General features: G+C 35.4%; 1 protein-coding gene across 4 annotated transcripts in view; it reads left to right on the top strand.

Annotated features, from left to right (window-relative positions):
• Positions 1-8,364: 8,364 nt before the first annotated feature.
• Positions 8,365-18,986, top strand: part of TP63 (tumor protein p63) — a gene marked incomplete at both ends in the record, with an annotated part of 216,509 nt that continues 205,887 nt past the window's right edge. For 2 of the 4 annotated variants that reach the window (XM_081075338.1, XM_081075337.1), the window contains one exon: positions 8,495-8,556. In XM_081075338.1, coding sequence (XP_080931464.1) covers positions 8,495-8,556 — 62 coding nt within the window. Of the gene's footprint in view, positions 8,557-18,986 lie in introns of all 4 variants that reach the window. The other 2 variants (XM_081075343.1, XM_081075342.1) reach the window with 2 other exon arrangements.

Raw genomic sequence — 18,986 nt, 5'->3', positions numbered from 1 at the left:
CATGCATGGGACTCTAAGATAGAAAAATGCAGACTGCGTATTCTGAATCTTTGAAGGGATCAAATGTGTGATAATAATTTCTGGGAAACAGGTTTCCTTGAGTTCAAATCAAGGCTGTGCCACTGTCTGGTGAAGGGATTAATGCAGTCACCAAATGTCTCTACCTCTATAAAATGGAGATGATCACACCTAACTTGACTAAGTCCTAGGACTTTTAGTAGTTATCTAAATAGATGGTGAACATAAAATATTTAGTAAATGCCAAGCACTATAAAAATTCTGGGTTTGTAGATGTAATGTAAGGAGGAAAGGGACTGTGTTTTATTTACCTTTGTCTTCCCAGAGCCCTACATAACACCTGAAGTACCATACGCATGAGCTGGGTAGTACGGGCCACTGCCACTGATGCTTTTGTGATGGTGAGTTTGTTTCTTAAGCTGCCTGCATCTTAGCTTCCTCATGCACACTGTCTACATGACAGTTGGGAGGCTCCAATGACATAATGTCTGTGAAAGTATTCTGTAAAACTTAAACCATTGTACACAGGCTGGCTATTTTTAAGTCATTTGTTTGCTGGGACTTTTTTCTAAGTAAGTGAATTACTTTTTAACTTGGAGTATAGATAATTTTTTTTAAAAGCCATTTATAAATGTGTCTCAGCCTCTCTTTTGGGAACTGTGCTTTATAGGTAAACAATATATCTCGGAAAACTACGTACCAGAAAGCCTCTCTGTGGTTTAAGAAATAATAATGCCATGTTTTTGGTATATACAAATAGGGACTTGTTTCCTTGGCTTACACCCATGAGCCTCTCTTCCACAAATGATGGCTTTTGTGACTTCCTGGTGATCAGTAATTAAACAATAAGGCACAAATTTGCAAATGTGTGTCTGAGGGAGCAGTTCAGCCACAGCTGTTCTCTTGGGCTTAAACCACAGAAAAGTAAATAAGAATCCTACGTTCTATTCTTTCCCACCTACACACTTGCTTCATGAATTCTAGTGAATGTATTCTTATCTCATCAGTATTAATCAGGATTCAGATAACCCAAACCAAAAGCCCAGTGGGCAAATTGGTCATCAGTAACTCAGGGTCATGGCTATGCCATAGTTATTCTTTTGTCTATGAAGCCAAGGAGGCAAAACAAAAAACAAAAACAAAACAAAACAAAACAAAAAACCAAGGGGATATTATTCTGAACTCTCCTGGGGGAGTGCATTTATTTGAGCGCAGTGACTGTACCTTATTGATCCACTTGCTACTCACAGCCCTCCACATGGAGATGGACACACAGAGGAAGACCTCAAGGAATATGCATATTTAATCTATTAATCAATCATCAAATCAATAAGTGCTATAGAGTCTTTCGAGAGAATTTCTATAATGAAAGCAATAGAAATTCACGTCTCATAACAACATCAATTCATTGTCATTTATTCGTAATAAGCAATCAAACACATGCATTAGATTCAGAGACTAGAAGCTGAAGGTCAATTTATTTGGAAGACTCAGTATAAATTATCATTTTTCCCTTATTATTTTAACAGATATATATTTTGTACCCAGAATGTGCTATGCATAAGAAGAGTCTAAGCTATTATTGTGGATTTAAAAAAAAAAAGAATTACGCATAATTCCTCCTTACACTTGCTGCTTAGACATTCACAAATTCATCATTAGCACAAGTGTAAAACTTCATGTAATACACTTTGTGAAAACATACTGTCCTTGGTTTCCTTCTATTTTTCTTACCCTTAATGTTTCCACTGGTTATTGATTTTCTTTTACCTACATACATTTTTTTAAATTAAAAAAATTAATTGTGTAAAATAATCATGCAACATAAAATTTATCATCATAACTATTATTAAGTGTATAGCTTGGTTATATTCACATTGTTATACGATACGTCTCCTGAACTGTTTCATCTTGCAACACTGAAACTCTTCATCCATCGAACATCTCTCCATTTCCCCCTTCTTCAGTCTCTGGTAATCCTGCATATGTACTTTTTAATTTTCTTGTAAGTGTATATGTTTCATAAGCTATCTCAAATCATTCTGGAACAAAGTGATTTCTTGTAAATAGATAAATAAAAGAAAAATACATAAATGTATCCTACTAGTTTACAGTCATAGAATCGTGGACTCTTAGGGTTGGGTAGAATCTTAACATCATATACATAGTCCTATCTTCTGCAAGCCCCAGTGTGAAGTTTGATAGACACTTGCTCTTTGCAGCATGGCCATTCGTGTTCCTACAAACACAAGTATAAGGATAAACTCTATTTAATGTATCTCCCATCATAAATGAACAAAGAATGCATGGTACATTTATAATGTATATGCTGAGTAATAGATAGGAGAGAACCTGCATTTTGATTAAATACTGATGATAGTCAGTCCTCTGCTTAAAATTTTTGTATGCCTGATAAAGGGAGGAAAAAGATTTCCAGATTAGATTCTTGCTCTGTGCATTTCAAACTCTGTTTGTCCTCGACTATTCACACATTCCCCATGACAGTTACTGTACGGGATACCATATTGTGATATAACCTCCAGCCTGAGTCGTCAATGACAGGATGCCCAGTGAGTCAATTCTATGGGTAGGAGTATTCTTGGAAGTCATTTCTGCACCAAGAGAAATAGCATTAATTTAACTTTACTGAATCATAACTACAAACCACATAAGTGTTACCTTCCCCAAACCCAAACTAAAAGTATCCCCCATTCAACTGGCCCTTGGCTGGATCCTAAATATCCCACGGCCACTCTTTATAACATGAAAGGCGATGATAGGAAAATTGACATAGAGGACAGATGACTTTAGAAGATTGTAGTGAAAATGTCTCACATTTGTCTATTTTACAGAAACATAATGACTATGCAAACATATTGCTAAGGTAGCTCCCATGACCTTAGAAGGGAATGTGCAAGTAAGACGCCTTGACATTTACACTTTATAAGGTTTACAGAAACTCTGCTTCTGAAATGAGGCCTGGGGAAAACCTTTTGGTGGGTTTTAAAAACCAAGCAATTCTTGATATGATGCACTGAGATGGACACAGTACCACTTTTGTAATGTTTCTACCAACCTAATTATGAGGGCACATCTGTCAAACCTAAACTAAGGTGTGTTCTACAGACTAACTCTCCTGAACGCTTCTAAAATACCTATGTTATGAATCACAAAGACTTAGAAACTATTGTGATTAAAAAATACCAAAGAAACAGAGACTAACAAATGCAGTGTATAATTTGGGATTTTCTCTTGCTATAAAGGAGATTATTGGGACAATTAGTAAAATCTGAATAAGGTGTACAGAAAAGATAATATTTTATCAATGTTAATTTCTTCATTTTAGTTATTGAACCATAATTATAAGAGATTTCCTCACTTTAAAAAGTCCACACCAAAACATTTAGAAATAAGAACATCATATCTACAACTGACAAGTGGTTCAGAAAAAAAAAAATCTGGAAAGTGCCAAATAAGGACTTCCTATGTCTCCTTATTTATCTCTCCCTCACGTAGGCATTGAGTAAAGGAGGGGTGGGAGTAAGAAGCAGCCCACACACAGCTGTTCAGTGATGTCTGGAAAAGAAGCCCACCCACATTGCTTTTGGACACTGGGTGTGACTTGGAGGGTATCAGGTTTGTCTGTTAGGGAAACTGCCAACCTCCTCCCTCCCTAATTGCCCTCTATGTTTCCTTGTGTGCCCTCTGAATAGGAGAGTGTCCCTTTCCTCAGACACTTCCCTGAAGCATCTTCTTTCTTCTCAGTAGACTCTGACATATTAGCTTAACTATACATTTTTTTTTCTGTTGCTGAATTCCAGATTTCATCATATAAGGAGGTAGAATTCAAATCAGAAGACGCACATGACTAAGCTTGTAATGTATTTGCTTTTTTCGTATATATATATACATATATATATATATGTATATATATATATATATATGTATATATATATATTTCATAATCCAGCACACTTAAATTTTAGGGCCGGCTTTAATCCTACTAGATGCCCAACTTAAGCAGATATCAGATTAATAGAGCACAAAGTTGGAAAAATTAGTAGGACCCCCTCAAAACAGAACTTGGTTTCCACTTCTCTAAAATAAAGATCATGTGGTTGAACCGAGGATATGTACAGAAAAAGTATATTAAAACTAAAAATTACCAAACTCTTTAGTCCCTTCGATCTGAGTGATACATCATGAATGTGCTTCACCACGTCCCGTGCTAAAAGGTTCTCTCCTGATGCTCGTGTTATAAAAGAGGGGTAAGTCAGGATAACTTGGAGAAGACAAGCCCTGAGGTTCAGTTACCCGAAAACAGGAACTCAGCTTCTCCAATCACAGAGCCACAGACAGCCAGAGCTCTAAGGAACATGTGAAAACATCCACTTTTAGCCCCTCTGTTAGCATCTGCTGTTATGTGTTGCCCTATGCCTCCTGCTCTGTCCTTGGTTGTTGCTAACCCCTGTTTTCTTTTGGAAATTCTCTTTGCGCTGGTCTTGGTGGGACTATACATCAAGAGGTCCTAGCCCAAAATGGCATCTTCCTTCTGAGAATTTGAATCTTAAGCTAAATGACTCGAGTTCAAAAAAATCTGTTGGGCCTGACCTATTCCTTCTGTGGTATTCTGAAGCTATCCTGGTTCCAGCCCTTTCCCAACATTCATTTTTCAACTTTTTCTTCCAATCAAAATTAAATAAAAATAAAACTTTATTCCCTTGGTTGCTTTAGCCATATGTTGCTGGTGGCTACTATGTTGAACAGTGAAAATGTAGAATATTTCCTTCATCACAGATAGTTCTATTGAATAATGCTGTTCTAGAAAATGTACATATAATACACAATGACAAAAGCAAGACAGTGATTGTCTAGAGCCAGCAGCAAAGGAAGATTAGCTGCAAAGAGGTATGGAAGAACCATCTGGGGTAATAGATGAGTCTATATGTTGGTTGTGGTGAAGGCTACATGGTATGTGACATGTCAAAACCCTCAAGTTGTTCCTGGTCCATGACAGGTCTTAAGCAAATATAGCTCAAATTCAGAAAGAAAGTAGCAGTTTCCCTTATACAAGTGCATATATAATGGTTCAGGACATACAAGGTAGGGGAGCTTCCTTTTACTTGAAGGGATGAGAAAGGCTTCATCTTCTTTGAAGGATTTGTAAGGTGGATATACGAAGAGGGGTTTAAAAAAATTCTGAGCAAAATATTATCCAAGACAGTAGAGCAACCAGAAAAGTATGTAATCTAGTGGACAGAGTGCATAAAAAAAGCAGTTGTGAAATTCACATGGATAGTAGTGAGATGGGTTTGTGTTTTGAATACCTGTGTGTGGCAGACCACACAATCTTGGCTGCTATGATCTGGGAAGGAGAAAGTGTTCCTTTCTCTTATATTATGTACAGAGCTCCAAGCCCTAAATGCTGCTGTTTTCCTACGCCCTTCACTTTCTCCTCCACTTCAGACAAATCAAAAGTCTTCACAAACATCATTCAAACTTGTAGGTCAGGGTGTCACACAGGGGACCCTGCTCACTGCGCCATTTGTCGTGCAGGGTCTCTGTTCCCGCTCCCCGCCCAAGAACCCAGGACACGGTAAGGCCAAAAAGGAACACCCACGGAGCCATAAGTAGGGGAGTCAAACCAATATATTCTCGCTGGCGGCTGGGCTGGAGACACAGGAAGCAGGATCTACATAATCTGCCTAACAGCAGTCCGCGCTTGCCAGCCCCCATCTTCTTGCTAGCCCCCATTTCTTTCTGCTAGCGTAGCCACAGCCGTTATATTAGTGGCCAATGGCCTACGGGTTACAGCTGACAGCCAACTAGCCACAGCTGCTGGCATCTGATCACAGTTGATGGCCATTTACTACCCGAGCCAGCACCTTTCTATGTGAGGCCGAGAGCCTGGAAACTGTTTTTTTTTGGGGTTTTGTCCCCACACAGGGTCATAAAGGCAATTGCCTTCTCCTAGGTTTATGTATAACTTCTTCTATTACTGTCTCTGTCTAAAAGACTTAAGATGCTGGAAAAACATCTAACTTGTACACCAAAGAAATAATTTATGCACATGTATAGTAATCTGGGTCCCCTGAGGGAAGAGGAATGTAACATAAACAGAAGTGGCAATTATGGTAATTATAATTTTCCCATTATTTTCCCTTATTTTCCCAGGTTGTGTGCTATTGGTGTGCTGTTGAATTTTAGAAAGTTTTCCGTTTGCTCTTCGTGAAGGTAACTCTCTGCTTTTATTTCCACAATGCAACAGGAACCAATATTTTTCATAATTGTTTATAAAAACATTTTTGCCATTTAATATCTGTCCCTCTTAGCTAAGTAAATTTAGGATTTTTCAATAACAACTATTGATGTTGGGACGTACATTTTAAATGGCTTTATAAATGAATTAGGGTATAAACATTTTGAATTTAAGAACATGTCAAGTATATTTGCAAACTGATAATTTATTTGGGAGTCTTAGAGACTCTGCTGGTAATTTAAGATATTTAGAAGAGTTCTGCTATGTCCTGGAAGTAAGTAAATATCAGGCCTGAGAAGAGCACTCAGTCTTGCTACTTAAACTGTGATACAAGGACCAGCAGTATCATCAGCAGCTGGGAGCTCATTAGAAATGCAGAGCCTTAGGCCCCACCCCAGACCTGCTGAAGATAATCTGCATTAACCAGATGTCCAGGTAACTCACAGGTACGTTAACATTTGAATAGCACTGCACTGGAGATCATTATTTTACTTCTTGTTTTATAAATGGGAAAGGAAAAGGTCCTTGGCCATGGTCACAGGAAATGGAGTAGTTTCAATTTAAGACTTTGTAGATTCTGGTCAAGGAATAAAGCCAAACCGTTACCTCCAATTAACAAATCTATAATTAATTAGTAAAATGATCTTCACTTCAAGTTTCACATTTTGTAGAACAAGCTGTTTGATTTGGCTGGGGCTCAGGCCGACATGTTTGTGAATTTCACAATTCACAGATGTTAGACACTCTCAGGCTAAGTAAGGGAAGAGAATGTCAAGTTTTAAATAGCTTCTCCCTCCTATTCTGGCTGAAACAACAAATAAAATATTTTTTTACTAAATACATTTTGAATTCAAATTTCTTATAAAGAAATGTCAAATTCCTCTGAAAAGACCTTTGGCTTGTTTCACAACTTTGGGAACTACTGATGTCACCAGTTCACAGGTGACTTGTGATTAGGGGGTGAATAGGAGATGTGAACTTGCCATCTTAGTGACACTTGGGCACACAAACTGCTTTTTTTTTTTTTTTTCCTGTTGGAGGCTATTTTAATTTAGCTTCTGAATCATATTTCATTCAATTTCCAAATCACAAAACCAGGGTAGGTTTACAGCCTGTGTTCCAAAAGGAAATAAATGATTCTTTATGTAGACTTTTCTGATATTATGTTAATTTTTAATATATGAACAATTTATTGCTTTTTACTCCCAAGTAGATTAAATCAAAGCAAAAACAAAACTAGCAAAAACAGTGACACAGATGTGAGACAGACTGATAGAAATTGAAATCAGTTAGAATGCTTTCATTAACAATTTGAAATAATTTTATAAACTGCAAAATTGCCTAAAATAACATTATTTTCCATTTTAATATCACCTTAAAAAGACTGTATATATGTTTGTGCGCGTGTGTATGTGTGAAATAGGATTTTAAGAAACTCAACAATTTTTTTTTTTTTTTCTCATTTGGAGAAGGCAAATCTTCTAAGGGGATATGAATGGATATCTCTTTCTCTTAGTTGAGAGGAAGAGTGAGTTCTAGGTTAAATATAATCAAGGAATTTCCCTGTCTTTGCTATTTGAGATTGTGACCACAACAGGCGGTTGGCTGAAAGGGAGAATGAAGGGGGGTGAGGGTGAGGGGGGAGGTGGACATGAATTAAAAAACAACCTTCCTAAGCAGCTCTATAAACAATTTAGCTCCAGAAGCAGTTACAGAAGTCTTCAAATCAAATCAGTATGAAGAAGACAGTGAAATATTAATTAGCTGGAGCAGGGTGGACACTCATCAACTCAGTTCTGTTATAAAAGTGCAGGCTGCTGAAATTAAACTCTGATGCCATTCATGCCAGCATCCAATCACCAGAGAGACCAGAAGTTCAGAGATGCCTCCAAGTTGCCAACAAGTGTGGCCACTATACATCAAGGACTCTAAAGCCGTGGCAGAGGGGGAAGAACAACTTTAGAGAGGATGCCCAGCTGGTAAGATTTGACTGTTTCTGATGATTTAATTACTTGATGAATCTCATTGGCTGAGATCAAGGAACACTCCGCCCCTTTGCAAATGGGTGTGAAGGAGGGAGTGTCTAAACTTCTATGTCTGATAGCATTTGACCCTATTGCTTTTAGCCTCCTGGCTTTATATCTATATATACACAGGTATATGTGTATATGTTATATAATTGTTCTCTACTTGTTGATATCAAGAGAGTTGAAGGAAATGAATTTTGAAACTTCACGGTGTGCCACACTACAGTACTGCCCCGACCCTTACATCCAGCGGTGAGTTTAAATGTGACATAACTTCTATCAAAACTTAATTGAGTGCCTTGTGTATTGTGACTGTTTCTGCCATGTACAAAGAGCAACCCCTCCTTGTTCATGAGCACAGTGATATTATTTTGGACTTTCTGTTGACTTAAAGTGGCCTGTGTGTATTTTTTTCTAATTATCTTTTTTAGTTCATGTCTGGATCTATAAAGTGACAAAATTTGAAGACAGTCTTACCATGGTTTCTTTAAAAAAAAAAAAACAACTGAAAAAACCCACCATTTTAAGATGTTTAAAATCTGTTATCTGCCTTGCTAAGCACTCATCCACCCAAGAAGAAGAAATTTCATTGGACAGGGATCATCTATGGATGATCTCCAAGCCAAAATAAACACAGAATAATTTTGATTTATACATTAAAAATAGATAAATAGCCATTGTTATACCAAGGAGATTATGGCTTGTCATTTTGCCTTTAAGAAATATTTTCTTCCGGATTTGTTTCATAACAAACATCATCTTTAGACAAATCTGACTTTTAAAACTTGTGATTATACTGAATTTTACTTATGCTTATAGGAAGGAACATTTGCCTAGCACTAAGAAGGAATATTAGTGAGCATGCACGATGCATGTGTGTATGTGTTTCAAATTAGAGTTTGCTATTTTTAAACTGGTAAATGAAATCTGAACAGTGTTTTTCCAGTCATAAAGTTATGGGAGATATTCAAGTCGTAGGTAGCAGTGTGATGTTGTTAATTCAACAGCATGAGATTTGATGTTGGAATTTCGTACTTTATTTTATAAGACTAATGAGAGCAGTCCTCTGAGTGTTGAAAACGGTGGGGTTCAAAGGGGTTAACTTGTCATTCACCACCAGCGACACTGAAGCTTCATACCAGAAGTGGAGTGGGCTCTGTGGGCAGGGCTCAGTTACTGTCACATTTCCGAGGCAATTACCGAAGATATGTGAGCTTTTTTCATTAATATGATTTGTCACCATGTGGAACACTAAGGCTGCCTATGTAGGCTTTGCTTCTCTTTTTTGTGTGGTTTCTGGTGGGCTGTGTGAGAAAGCAGAAGAGGAAGAGGAAGGCAGAAAGGTAAATGGAATAGTAGAGAGAAAAGAGAGGGAAGAAAAGGAAAGAAAGAGAGGAAGTAAGTGGTCTTCCAGGTGGAAATTGGAAATGTGAATAGTGTTTGATTCTTGTCTTGCTATATGCCATGAACAATATTAGCAAAAATGAATGGCTCTGGAGTTTACATTCTTGGATAGCTTGAAAATTAGATTTAGTTGGAGTTGGGGATAGGGTCAATAAAGAATAAAACACTAAAGATGTTCTAGTTCTCAAAATATTTTTCAGCCTCAAAAATTTTCTATTCCATTAAAAATCTTTTGAAATAATATTTCTAAGAGCATAATTCTGATGAAACATTAGTCGTATAATGCTCCCGTTGAGGGCATCTTTTTAAAAGTAGGTACTTGGATCTACCTCAGCTCTAGAAGCAACTTTTTCTATTGATTAGCAACCTGCACGTTAATCTGATAAACCTCTGTCTAGAGGCATTTCTAGTGATTGGTGAGAGAGGCCTGTGAATATAAGTAAGTGAGGAAATTGTTTTTCATGTTATCCCCACAAACTATTAATTCATAGAGCAAATATCATCTCAATTTTTGACAGATTGTGAAATTCAAAATAATAATAGTATTTTAAAATAGTTTTAAATTTTCCTGAGTGTCCTGAGCTTTAATAATGGTGATTATTATCCTTTTGGGGAAAGGAGGGAAGTATGTTGGAGAGCTGTGAGATTGCAGGGCAGGGTAACCAAGGACCATTTATTTGTCTAATGCATTGTTTTAGGCAAGATTATGTACTTCCCATTTGTAATAAAAACTGGAAAATAAATTAATGAGCATAAATATATTAATGATAATAAAAATATATGTAGCTGAGCATCTATTCTGAGTAAAGCACTGAAAATACAAAAATGAATAAGATATAGTTGTAATGTTCATTTATTTGACTCTATAGTATAATACTTATGCATTAATAACAGCTATATTTTCCTCAACTATTTTAACTATTCTGTCATATATTTTAAGGATTGAATTAGCACGACTTTCCTGTTTGTACTACTTAGTGAATACATGAATGAATAAGTGAAAGATCACTGTGAATAATCTATGATACCATTATTGTCAAACCAAGAATCGCACAATATTCACTTTGATGCCTAATGAGTGAATGGGTTTGAGTTGGTTTTGCTTAGCAGACAACCTTTGTTGTTCTCAGTTTACAAAATCTATTTTAAGATAGACCAAATTTAATCATTCCATGATCATAGTCATCTACATAGTTAAATTTGTCATTTTCTTGACCTTGTCTTTAGAAAGAAGTCATGAAAGAACTTTCAAAAAAAGAAAGAACCGGATATCTTGTTATTTTTAACTCCAAGCTACCTTAATGCTTGGAGGAATTTCTTTTTATCACAAACAGAATAAATGAGAGATGCTATTATCATTCATTACTGAATGCTAATGCCATTCCCCCCCAAAAAAACCCACAATTTTAATATACATTTGAAAGTATTAGGATAATCATTCTCTAAGTTAAAATTGAGATGTCACCCTCTGCTTTTTTTCCTTTGTACCTGATTATACTGACATTTAGTTTTTCTCTGATGTTGACGCTAATTTACTTTAGTTTTTGCAAAAACTGTTCTGAAAAGAAGAGAAAGTGAACAAAATTAGATCTTGTCACTTTATTGCTAATTTATTTTAATAAAAATATTGAAGCATGGATGAAGTGATGCAAGATAAATAAATAAGAGTCAATCGGTAAGTTACCGCTACCTTATAAATAAAAACTTTATATGATGTTTATTTTTTATTAGATAAATACTCAAAATAAATCTAAAATTACCATTTTAGAAGTTAAATCTTTGTTCATTGATTGTTTAAGTTATAATTTGGGCCTTTCTGAATCCCTTTATTTTTTACAATTGCCATCTAAAAAAATAGATGTTTTGAAAATTGTTTTTTTTTTTTAAACCAAGTAATACTAAAAGACAGATAAAATTCTTTCACAAGAAGCTAAAGTACTGAATGGATGAGTAGAAGTGTTTCCTGTGCAAATTACATATTGATTGTGAATTTTATGCTCTACTAGCTTAAAGGTCAACTTTATTAGCTGTGCTTTCTAAATATATCCTAAAAGGAAGGGTGGTGACTGAACTTATAGTGGAAGATCATTTCATTAAAATCACATAAAGGCAGGTGTAGTTCTTTGTTGGGTGTCCTCCATTTGCCTCGTTACATCCACTCTCCATCCTCCTTCTTCTTGTTCCATACCCCAGAAAGTTGACTTCTAAATATTGCGTTGACAGTTCATTTCTCCTCTGGTTTCCTCTTGGGTTCAACCCCTGGGAATCTCTAACAGGAGATCGAAGTATACGAAGAGAGTGAAGTTGGGGATATGTTTCCCTGGTCATGTCCCTTTTGCGTTTTCTATAGAAGGGTACAGATCCTGTCAGAGGTTCCTGCCACTGGTCCAGGTGTCTTGATTTCCAGTAACTGCTCCCTACTCTCCCATAACTTCAAGCTTAGGAGTGATAACCATCCCCAGTCACTGCTAACTCCAAAAAGCCATACCAAGTCCCTTATCCATTGATAACTAGTCCCTTCATTAAACTCTCTTCAATGACTCTTTTTTCCAGTGCTCTTTTTTCTGCCAGGATTCTGGCAAGTTCAAAAAAAAAAAAAAAATATGCCCATAGTGTTATGTGCATATGAAGACTTTCAAAAACTGACATAACATAGAATAATAAAATTTCTGATGTAAGATAAAGGGTGTATGCATCACTTCAATAAACAAACCAGTTTTTAGTAAGGCCAATTTATTAATTTTAGCCATTTCCATAATCACTGAGTTTCTCTATCTGACTGAAAGGAATGAGCCAACATGCTACAGTCTGTGTATATTTATATCAGCATTTGAAATGAAGCAAGGCAGAGGACAGGAAGAATTATTTCATAAAGAAATATGAAGGTACCATTTATCAACAGGGACCAATGTATCCACCAGTTGTAACCAAGAAAAAACTGCTTTAAATCCTTACAATTTTCACAAGACTAAGTTTTAAAAGAATTTTATGACCAACTGTGGTCAGCCAAAATTATGATGTATTGTATCTCTGTATGCTACTCCTGAGCTGTATGTGAGCTGAGTGCATGTAGGACTTGTCAAAAGATCTGGATAATAGTCTTAACTCCATCACAAAATGATTACGTGACCTTCATGAAATCACTTAAGCTATTGAAATCAAAGTTTTCTCATAAGATAAGTTGCAGGTAACAAACTCTGATCTACTGTTCACAGATAAGACTTTTGAGAATTAAATATGAACCCAACTAAACTCTGAAATTCATCCCCTTAGTGTATTTGCCCAGTCCTACTCTTGTGTGGGTAGCACAACAGCGGACTGGGGGTGCTTTCCCAGAAACAATTGTGTCCTCATGTAGGCATACCTTATGTTCCATTTTGCTCTATATCATCTTTAAATTGAAAACAAAGATCATTATGGGCCTTAACATAATCTTGGCCTGTGTCTCCTAGCTCTTATACTTTAGAAATGAGAAATTTAAATCCCTGAGGGGTTAAGTGATTTGCCCAAAATCATGCAACAGAATAGTAGCAGAACCAGGTCTGGAATTCAAGTCTCTTGACTCGCAGTTCATTGCTATTTCTACCATAAAACATAACATTGTATTAGATCTATATAGAACTTTATGGTTAACAAAGTATTTTCCAAAACATTAAGTGTCAAATCCACCTGGGAGGTGGGCTGGTGTGGTGGACAGAATAATGGCCTCCAAAGACAGCCACATCCTAATCATCAGAACCTTTCAATATGCTATACTACACAGCAAAGGGAATTAAGATTGCAGATGGAATTAATGCTGCTAATCAGCTGGCCTTAAAATAGGTAGATTAACTTGGATTATTCATGTGAACCCAATGTAATCACAAGAGTCCTTAAAAGTGGAAGTGGGAGATAGAAAGAGTCAGAGTGTTGCCATGTGAGAAAAGACTCCACAGATTTTGAATGTGGAAGTGGATCATGAGCCAAAGAAGGCTGGCAGACTTTAGAAGCTTGAAAAGACCTGACCTACAGAACTGTAAAATAATACGTTTGTATTGGTTTAAGATGCACAATTGTGGAAACTTGTTACAGCAACGTTAGGAAACTAATTCACCAGGTAAAGGATTTTTATCCCCAAATAGTAGCTATGGAAACTAAAACTTATTTTGCTTTGATTGTTTAAAGTAGTCCATGATTTTATTTATTTGTTTGTTTCTTTGGTGCTGAGTGGGGAAGGTAGAAGTTGTGAGTAAGAGACAATTCTAGACCTCAGGAAAGCTGAAGTAGAACTACATGTACAGAAATAATAGAAAGTGGTACAAGGAAGGATAGAAGCACACCAGCTCCTGGGCTGGAGACAGCAAGGGCAAACCACCCAACCTAGAGGCAGCAAATTGAAAGGGTGATTTTTGTTAGTAGCGTCTGTTAAAGTTTCTCAAAATGCTTTACACAGAGGTATATTTGACTCTTAGTAACTGAAAGTATGAGGCCAAACTTCAGATTTAGGAAACCACAGTGATATACATGTTCACTTCTGATGTCAGGAATTCAGAGAGACGTGATATCAACACTTGAGACCATGATTTGATAAGTCTAGGTTGAGTTTTAGAATTGTTTTATAAACGAAAACAATTTTCATTCATGTAGTTCTCAGATCAATCTTGGGAAAACAGCTCCAGACCTTCAGGTGCTGTAAGGTTCCCAGTTAATTTTAGGTTTGCAATTACATCAATGCTTCCCTTTGAAAAAGTTGATGAGGAGCAGGAACGCAAAATCAGCATTTTTATCAAGCGCCCCAGATGATTTGTTTGTTTGCAAACCCAATTTTAAGAACTGCTACCTATAGTCAGGAAAACATGGACTGAATGTCCCAATAGAAGCTCATAAAACAGTATCCAGTCATATGAACAACAGACCCATGCCTTCCCAAAGAGAGACTCCGTGTACTCGCTGTACTTAAAAGCCAAATGGATTGTGAGATTAAAGTGGCAATTTTCAATCTGTTTCAAGTCAAGAGAGCCAAGTTTCTGATTAGCTGTTTTGGAGCTCAAATTTGTCCTGACAGGGTTTCTATCTTCTTTAAAGAACTCACCAATGAATAGTCCTCCAGCAATAAGTGATAGATGGATAAAGCACTATAATTATGATCAAAGTCCAAAGACTCCAGTCTGTATAATTATGCACTTCCCAACCTCTAAAAGTCACTTTGTTCTATTTAAAATCGGATGAGAAATGGACATGGGGTGATGTGTACTTATTGGTTAGTCAAGGTTTTGGAAATGACAGTTATTAACATTTCTGTTTTACCTTAAGCCATAATATTTGTGGATAACTTAGATGGAGAGAACTAATTGTCTATTCTTATTATTATTGTTTACCTTCCATTCTCCACTTATGCCTGACTCTCTTTTTATTGTGAATTAGATTCTTTGAAATTCAAGATGATATCATTAAGGTTAAGAGCAATATAGGGGCTCAAAATGACCTTGCCACTTTCAAATTTTCAGTACCTTTTTCTTTTGTTTCAAATGAACAAACTTAATTTTCCAAGTTGAACAGCAACCACCCATTCTCATGTTCCACTAACCCGGCAGCTCTCTCATAATTGAGGGCAAAACCAGTGTCATAATAATGTTAAGACTGATAAAGCATTTTACATCAACAAGTACAAAATTGGAAGCTGGTGTGATAATTTAATCAGCCACATGGGTATCTAGAGTAGATTTTTAATGTAACCTTTATTACACATGTGGTGTATATTGAAATAAATAATATATTACATACAAATTCATGATAGGAGTAATAATGTTTTTCCCTCAAAATAAGACTGACCCCAAAAATAAGCTTCAGTTAAGATCGTCAGCCAGATGGATGCATTTAGTACATTGTGACGATGTTCCAGAAGAAGATGACATGACTGTATTTGAATAAATGTAGATTGTTGTACATGAAAAAATAAGACATCCCCTGAAAATATGCCCTAATGTGTCTTTTGGAGTAAAAATTAATATACGGCACGGTCTTATCTTCGGGGAAACATGGTGTTACCATAGAGACTTTTGCTTCTAAAGTATCTTATGCCTTAAGATGGTACATTGCATTTAACTTATCCTTCCATCATATGGTGATATTTCCTCAAAGTAGTCCAGTTTTAGAGCTATCTTAAAAATACCAATTTCAAACATATTCTGTTTGAAATTCATCATTGGCTTTTTTTTTTCTTTTCTGTCTCTGTGAAACTTCCATTTTTGTGCTTGAATTGAATACTGCCATTTACCTCTAACTACATAAATATAGTATATTTATTAAATTATTCGATGAGCAAACTTACTTTCTTCCAACTTTTCCATGATACTTCATACTCCTTTAAATAAAAAAGTGCTAATAAGATGCATGTTTCATTTTATTATTTTTTTTTCAATTTCTTGTCTTATCTCAGGCAATGAATGAAAACTTTTTGCTTGACAGGATTTTCAAACTAAATTATGAGCATCAAGACTTCTAGTCAAGATAATTTTTTTCAGCATCGCAACTGATTCTATTAAATAGGATAAATCTTTGCATCTAAAAAAACAAATCTATTTTTTAGTGTCCTGTAGAGGCTGTTATGGCTTTAACTGAGATTTCCTCACAAAACCTTGAAATATGAATGAATGACTTATCTTCGGGGAGGTACTGGTATGAATGTAGACGATCTTAAATGACACACATTATACAGAACCTCATGTGGAATCATGTCTTGTCACTAAGCAAAAGTCTTCATTGCTGCGCTGTCTATGGATATACTACGGGCCTTTCTATCTGGCATTTGCATTCCACCTTATCATACTACACAAAATTTATATACTATCTTACCTCTAAGTCTTAAATCCTTCAAAGCAGTAAAATGGAAAACTCATTTTTTTCTCTCTACTTCTCTCCTTCCTTTCCTTCTTGTCTTTCTCTCTTTCATAGCTCTGTATTTTTTTGCATCATGGGATGCAAAAGCTGGAAATATCACAAAGCACTCTTTTTTAAGCAGTCTATGCCTGGCTCTGGTAAAGTAAAATCAGGGCATTTTGTAAGCAAACGTGAGAAATCATGACAACACAATATCAAAAAATAAAAACACATAAACAAAACTGACAAAATATATGACTTTTGGATTTTACAGGGGAAAAATTATCTAGTTTATCTGAGTTGCATATTTTAAAGGAGTTTCGTAAATTAACTAACATTTAAATAAATGTAAAAATAATGTTGTTTGGCGTGACAAGGAGGAATAGAAAAAGGAAAACAATAATGCCTGAAAATAGTTCAACCTTATTGTAAACTCTAAACTATTTAATAATTTTCAGTAAATATTTACTAAATGCTAGATGTTGGATATATGATAAGAAATTTTAAAATTCTAAGTTTTTAAGTATTTATTTTTATTGTAGAAAATCTGATTCTAGAATCATCTGAATTAAGTTATTGGTAATGGAAGACTTTTGAAGTTCAGGTAGAAACAAATGTCAGAGAACTTTAGGTATCTCAAATGAAACATGTTCAGGTAAGTGTACTTGTGACTTCATATTAATTATATCAAAAAATTAGTTATTAAACAAATGACATGTCCTCAACAATAATGGAAGCCAACAACAACAACAAAATCCGGTAAAGCAGTTGTTTTCCATGTCATCTTCTAGGTCCATAATTTTTTATACATAGAAGTTATAATCATAAAATAATTCCAATGTCTTATTTATTATATAAATTACATAAGAACTTTGCATTTGTCATGTATTTTTGCATTTATCATATAAGTAACTGCATAATGACCTCATCATAGCACATCATTAGTAAACTAATTTAACCAAGGTGACATAACCAGTAAGTGGAAGGACCTCTTTGTATTTGCATTCTCCCAAGTTAGAACTGAACCCAGGACTACCTGATTTAAAAACTTTTGCTGTTTCCCTCTACGATATGCTCCCACCTAAGAAGTGAGAGGGTTGGCAAATAAAAGGCTATACCTACCGTGTTTTCCTGAAAATAAGACCTAACTGGAAAATAAGCCCTAGCATGATTTTTCAGGATGACATTCTCTGAACAAAGCCTTAATGCATCTTTTGGAGCAAAACTTAATATAAGACCCGGTCTTATTTTCGGGGATACATGGTATATATATTTTAATTTTCTGGAAAACATTACTGTTTAAAATGGAACACCAGTGTATTTTGCCAAATAGTTCTAGCTTTGGATATTATTTTTAGATCTTGCTAATTTAATAGCTATAAAATAACATGTGGTTTTAATTCACACTTTTTATTAACTGCAATTACAATTATAATTACAGAAACCAAAATTACCAATTTTAAAAGATTTCAACTTTTGATCCTGTATTTTTAGAAAATGAGAATGAGACATAAACAAGCTGAATATCTACTATTTATTGAATTCTCACTACGTGCCAGAAACTGTTCTAAGCACTTTACATATTTAATTTTACACAATGAATCTTAAAACCACTTTAAGAGGTATTTACTAGTATGTATTGCTAACCAAAGGATAATAGTATAATGTTTAAGAAACTGGATTTGGGGACAATGTGCCATGGTGAATTTTCCCTCTGCCAACTGTTAGATCTCCTAACTTAACCTCTCTGTGTCTGTTTTCTCACGCATAAATGAGCATGATCATAGTAGTAGCTAACGGACTGGCTTACTTTGAGAATTAAACGAGTTCATTGTATAAATGGCTTAAAACAGCTTCTGGCACATAGAAAGCACTGAAAAGGTGGTAGCTCTAGTTATTGCTATTCTATAGATGAAGAAATTGAGGCACAGAGAAGCTATGTAAACTGCCCAGGGTAAAATAGCTAGACAATAGTGGAGATGAGTAGGATCCTGATTTCTGCAATGTGGTTTCTTTTTAATGGTCAGTGCCTTAATTAACTCTCAGTAAATAATAGAGGAATAATTTTTAAGCATAAAGAAGACTTATGAAAGAGACCCTAAAAACCAATCATTTAACATTCTAGAAAAACAGTCTGAATCTAAAGAGTGAAAATGTTACCAACTATTATTTTTACCATTAACACAACCCAAGAGAGCTGAATTTGAGGACAATCTAGTTTACCTTTGGAAATAAATGAGATTCAGTCAGAGTAACTAGGACCTTATACACAGGGTTTCAACTTCAAAAGATTGGAATTACCTAATTTGGAAACTTTGTACCACTTACTTCAAAAATTCTCCTTTAATTATCTTTCTTTTTTTTTTCCTACCCCTTTGCTCTTGATAACTCACAAATCCCTCATTACCTAATTTCTGTTA

The sequence above is a fragment of the Rhinolophus hipposideros genome, assembly GCF_964194185.1.
Source record: "Rhinolophus hipposideros genome assembly, chromosome: 2".
Taxonomy (NCBI): domain Eukaryota; kingdom Metazoa; phylum Chordata; class Mammalia; order Chiroptera; family Rhinolophidae; genus Rhinolophus; species Rhinolophus hipposideros.
The sequence above is the reverse complement of the archived record's forward strand: the minus strand, read 5'-3'. Positions and strand labels throughout refer to the sequence as shown.